The 6,200-nt window shown below is 41.5% G+C and overlaps 1 protein-coding gene across 1 annotated transcript in view; it reads left to right on the plus strand.

Moving 5' to 3' along the window:
* SUSD3 (sushi domain containing 3) overlaps positions 1–6,200 on the plus strand; it is a 100,882-nt gene that overhangs the window by 64,645 nt on the left and 30,037 nt on the right. Inside the window, exon 2 of the mRNA XM_018567126.1 lies at positions 5,353–5,541. Coding sequence (XP_018422628.1) covers positions 5,353–5,541 — 189 coding nt within the window. The remainder of the gene's footprint in view (positions 1–5,352; positions 5,542–6,200) is intronic.

Below are 6,200 nucleotides of genomic sequence, written 5' to 3' on the forward strand. Positions count from 1 at the left end.
TGTGCAGACACAGTATTATAAGTATATATATATATATATATATGTATATATATATGCTTTTTTACACAGATGTAGTCTGGCACCCATGTGTGAAGTCACAGGTTTCCTTTAAATGGTATTGTATACATTTATTTTCATTATTATACTTAGGACTCTAAATACATTTTAAAAAGTGTTTATTTTTAGTCATCTATGAAATATTGCATAGGGATATTTTATATTTTTATATGCAGCCATAAGGTGGAGCTCTCAGATCCTTTCTGCATGTTTTCCAGGCTCTCCTTATCTGTTTTGCTGCCTTCTGTTTACAGAGCTCAATAACTGAAGCTGAAATTTACATGCACAAATGAATGAGTCAGAGAAGAGACTCCTTCCCCCTATTCTCTTCGCTTCAGATGTCTTTATACAAAGTTCCAAAGAACACTCTGGGACTTCTGTGTTATGCATTACATGTTTATTTGTAACTCAAAGTGTGTATAGTACAATACATCTAAAATATCAGTTAAAAAAATTACACACTTGGGGCAAAAAAAGACAAAAATAAAATGAACACAAAGCCGTTATGGTTTTCATTTAAGCCATTAGTTGTTTTAAAGATATTGTTAAGATCTAAAAAAAAAAGAAAGAAACTAAACATGCTTAATGTGTATTGCCACTTTTGCAGCCACATTTGAGAAAACCTTACTATATGTTATGTGTTCCTGTTAACACAGCACACTGAAAAATAGCTTTTTTTAGAAAATACTTTTTACCTTTTAGATGTTTTGTTGCAGCAAGCAAGATGGCTGTTTCAATATTTTTATGAGCACCTTCTCAGTGATCTGTTCTTATAGGACTAAAATTTGAGGATTGTGTTTCTCTCATTAACTTCGTTAACATAGAACGTAGAAGCCCAAATTGTAACCCGTTAACTCCTCACAGCCCCTCCTAACATTACAAAGAAGGAGAAGCAAGTCAAAATCTAATTCTTTAGGAAGCCAACAAACCCTAACTCAAGTAAAAGCTGTTTAAACTGCAAGAAACATTTTTTAAATATTGTTTTAAGTATGCTATGTGAATGGGAACATGTAACAATTATAAAATAGGTGTTATCCTAATTTGGCTTCAAGTGTGCAAATACACTTTAAATGTATTAATTTAAAGTATTTCCGGGTACAGGCACCCTAGCCTTATTTAAACTCAGATAACAATTGTTGTTCCTAATTATGAGTATCTCATATCATAAACATGGGGTTCCAAAGGGCAGAGGCACACATTGCCTGCAAGTGAACCTGAGCCTTGACTCTGTTATGTAAAGGGGAGAAAAAGAACAGTGATTTGTGTATTATCCTCAAGGATTTGGACATGGATAGTGGAGGGTTCCAGCACTCTGATAACTCACTTGTTGATGGGCAGATGCCTTCCTGCTTGTCATTTCATGAAGACATCTGCCTATCTGTGGCATTGCATGAATACATTTCTGATAGTTTACAATATACAGCAACAGTGTATTTTTTCAAAACAGCTATACTTTTTTTTTTTTTAAATCAATCTTTGAGGACCAAGCTAGTGACTGTGCTTAAGATGGAAGCTACAGATGGGGTGAATGATGCCTTTCGTCCAGCATTTCTTAACCTTCAGTCATGGGACCCTTTAAATGTATGAAATCCTCAAGGCACCCCAGTCTAAAATGTAGTGGATTTTAATAAGGGACCCCCAAAAAAGAGCTTCCTCCCTTCACATCGAAGTCCTACCTTTAAATCAGGAGCCCCCTTAACATCATAGTCCCCTTACACATTAGAATCCTTCTTTATATCTATAGCCCCCTTTACACTAGAAGCCCCCCTTCACATCAGGAGTCCCTTTTCACATCAGGGTCCCCCCTTATATCAGAAACATCAGTCAGGCTGTGACATTGTAACTTTGTAGCAAGAAAGAAAGTGAAAGGCAGCAGCTTCTAAACACTATTTAATTGCACCTCTGTCTGGAGTGAAAATGAGTCTTTGAGCATCAAGCAAGTGACCTTGCTTAGGATGGGAGGTCCAGACAAGGTGCTAGTTTTCATTGTCCTTTGTTTTCTTCATGCTTCAACTGTCTCCTTTTTTACCTGAATGGCAAATCTAATGTAATCCAATTAGGTAAACAGCAGGGTGTCTAACACTGTGTCACAGAGATTGTTTTTCGGGGGAACAAAAGCGCAGACCAGAAAGAAATGTGCATAGCAAGTAGAGATGTTGTAAATGTTAAAGATAATTCTTTGTTTTGCCATGTTCAGAAAAGATAAACTCATATTAAAAATGTTTTCGTAAACTAACAATAATTATTTCTGTTTATGGTCTACAGCCAGTAGGTTCCTTTTCTCATGTTTATCAGGCTAATGTTTGCTGAAAAAATAATGTTACTTACTGAGCTCAATAACTCAAGCTTAAATTACATGCATAGCTCCAGGAATCAGAGAAATCACTCATTCATACGTTCTTCACCCCCCTTCTCCCTGCTCTGTATGGCTCTATACATAATTTCAGCTGGAGAGAGAGAGCATGAAGGAAGAAACCCATTGTTGTGCTCTCTCTTTGGAAAGCCTGTTATGCTCTTGAAAACATGTCATGGGAGTGCCATGTATTGAAGGAGAATTTCCCCATGCTTTGTAAAGAAAAATACCTATCACTCATACAAATAAAAAATCCTGTATGCTCCTAACATCGTTAACATCGAAATCCCAAGCAGTGTTGACTGCCCTTTCCATTCTCCCCCTACACCTCCAGCTTCTTATCCCTGTTACAGGAACTGGATATGTTAATATTTAGTTATGTTTTGTAGCCATGTAGAGGAGAACTCAGGAAGAACTGACAAGACTTCTTGGATTTTTAGTGAAACAGAGGCAGCACTGTTAATTCTCTAGAAAGTTGGAAGCACACATTAGAAAGTTAGGAGCTCATTTTAGGAAGTTAGGAGCTCATCTTAGGAAGTTAGGAGCTTATCTTAGGAAGTTAGGAGCTCATCTTAGGAATATAGGAGCTTATCTTAGAAAGTTAGGAGCTCATCTTAGGAAGTTAGGAGCTTATCTTAGGAAGTTAGGAGCTTGTGGAATTTCTTACATATTTATTGGGTAGTTTTTTCTGTATTTCCTGCATTTTTTAAGCGACATGGAGAAATGTGCAAGCATTGCAGAGATGTGTTGAATGTGTTTTTTGTCCAGACAGAAATAAGTGCACTTATCCTTTTCTGTCCTCTTCCTTTCCCTTTCCTTATCTGCATACATGTTCCAGGGAGGCGGTGGAAGAGGGTCAACATATCAGCTAGGCAGGTAACATTCTCAGAAGGAGGTCATCAACAAGGCTGGACTGAACAATACGGGGAGCAGGCAGCCCACTACTAATTGGGTGCAGGAACAATGAACGCATTACCGGACACACATAGGGTTGTGTGTCCCATCAAAGTGTCCATGCTGCTGACCGCATTCTTCAGCACACCCTGTTGCCCTTCCCCGCTCTGCTGCTATGGCTGGCTCTGTTTTACAGCAGAAGCTGCTTTGTGATAGTGGGCTTCTTAACAGTATCCAAACGCTGTTTAGAATAATCATTAAGAAATATGACGAAATAACATTATTGTTACATTGTATTTTCTGTTTCATTCATGTGCAGATTCATGTACATATCATAAGGATGGCCTTCGATCTGCACATGATGACATTAATAGCAACCTTTCAAGTTAAAAAAACTAGTCAGCCCTAATCATTCCTTATTTACTCTTTCTTCCCCTTCTCCCCTTTCTAATATTTAAAGGAGAACTATGAGGTGAGTGATTTTCACTCACCTCATAGTTCTAGCCGACCTGTGAAAATGAGACTGTCACAGGTCGGCTCAGTAGTTCGGGAAGTGAGCGAACACATACCAGCGCTCACTCACTTCTCGATCCTCTCACGGCTCTCTGCCGTGACAGGGGAGGGGCTGGATTCCCCCCTCCCCGCTCCGATCCTCCAACGCTGACTGGCAGAACGGACGGGGGAGGGGGCGGGTACAGCTGGCTCTGCCTCTAGATAGGCAGAGCCAGCTGTCAGTCACGCAGCTGGGCGGATCCAGACATAATTGTCAGGATCCGCTTCAGCTGTGGTGTCTCAGTATACGGCGTCTGCTGTATATGGCGTATTCAGTATACGGCGTATTCAGCTGCGGCGTCTCAGTATACCGCGAGCTGTAGCGGTATACTGAACTTAGGGTAACGGGAGGATGCTAGTTTGTGTCCTCCCGTTACCCTAAGGAGAACTATGGGGAAAAGCCCTAACCCCATAGTTCTCCTTTAACCATTTTTGGTTTTTATTCCGTTGGTTTGCTAACTTCTGTTTGGTGTTGTATTAAATTAAAAAAACAGCCCTTATTTAATTTAAAAAGAAAAACAGTTCAGTGCTTCGTACCAGAAATCTAACTGTAGTTTAATTATAACAAGGAGAAATTATAGAATAAAATGTGAACTTTTTATTTACACCAGACATCCCAACTCTCCCAGACGCACAGGGAGTCTCCCACTCAGGGCCGGATTTCCCACAAGGCCAACCAAGGCCCGGCCCCTGGGCAGCAGGGAGTAGAGGGGCAGCAGGGGTGTGGAATATGAATAGCTAGATTGCTATTGGCTATTGTGAATCAGCAGAGGTTGACCTGACGTTCTCCATCAGGTCCTCTTCTGCTGATTGACAGCAGCAGAGGACGGGAGCAATAGCCACCCTCTGCAGATAGCAAGGGAAGCAATAGCTTCTTGATAATCTGCAATCATTTCAGGGGGGTGCTGAAAGAGGGCACCTCCCTGAAAGAGGGCACCTCCCTGAAAGATGGCACCTCCCTGAAAGATGGCACCTCCCTGAAAGATGGCACCTCCCTGAAATGAGAAGGGCACCTCCACTTCTCACCCACATGGCAGGGTGCCTTAGGATTAGCCCAGCCACTAAGACTGGTGTGGGCTCTTACAGTAGTGGCTGTTGAAAGGGGGGCCATAAAGTGTTTTGCAGCCTGTGTTGAGAGGTAGAAAGGAGGTCTAGAAAGGAGGTAAAGTAAGGACATTAGTCATCAGCGGCAGCCTCCATATCTCTCTCATGGCAGTTTTCCTTTAAAAAAAATGGAAATCACAATATTGAAACAGTAATCACAGCAATGTACTAGTCACAGCGCATTGCCTGTTTCGGTGGTTAGATAACAAAAAACGAAAGGATCAGTGAATTTACAGATTGCTTTATAGACACTTTCTGCTCTGTGTAGCATGAAAATGCTGAGGATTATCTAGAGCTGACCTCTTATTTATGGCCTACATGCTCAGCCTCCTGCCTATTGATTATTTGAAATGCAGGCAATCATTGTAGCTTTTCTTTGTGCTTGTTTCTAGGTCAGTGTAAAAAGATTGTGGCGCCCGAGTCCGGCTCCTACCATATTGTGCACGGCAATGGCTCTTCAGTGGGGACTGTTATCATGTTCCAGTGCTCCTCTTCCTATCAGCTGGTCGGGGACGGGTTAACCACCTGCATCTGGAAGGGTAATAGCACCTTATGGACGTCGGGAGCACCAACATGTAAACGTAAGAAAGCAACTTTACTGTCTTTTCCTAGTACTAATATGTAGAGAACAATTTCATGAAGTTGTTGAGTGGTTCGGAAGGCTGCTTTATAGCTGTAGGGTTCTGGTTATAGCAGAACTCCAGGCAGATACAAGAGATGCAAATTCATACGGCTCTGAATTTATTAAAGCTGAAGTTTAATCTGCATATATTTTGTCCTCTCCTCTTCATCTGCCTCATCAACATGTATGAAATCTTATATAAAACCTTTCTGTTTTCATTTCATTCTTTATTTTAGACCCGGTAGCATCATCAGTAGGTTTCTGTTCTTCTCTGTGCTATGTAGGCAGATCATGGCTGGTGGGAGGTGACAACAGGGGGCTGTACATAGCTTTCTGAAAACAGAACACCACCCTGCCTCAGTACTGCTCTCATGAGCCCTCAGCCCTGATGCAAGCAGTGGGTTGACTCTGGGGAGGATTTATGCAAATATCAAAATGCCTTGATGGGTGGATGTCAGTGTGGAAGAGTGGGCATTGCTAGATAGACTGTAATGGCAGCCCTGGGTCATACCCACATGTGATGCTGAGCCTCTATTATTGGAAGAACTGAAATTCAATGCATGAAAGTGCCAGGCCAGAGACAGTCAGACTGGGGGGGGGGGGGGGGGGGGGGGATGA

This window comes from Nanorana parkeri, unplaced genomic scaffold (genome assembly GCF_000935625.1).
Source record: "Nanorana parkeri isolate BGI_ZX_2015 unplaced genomic scaffold, ASM93562v1 scaffold1011, whole genome shotgun sequence".
Classification (NCBI taxonomy): domain Eukaryota; kingdom Metazoa; phylum Chordata; class Amphibia; order Anura; family Dicroglossidae; genus Nanorana; species Nanorana parkeri.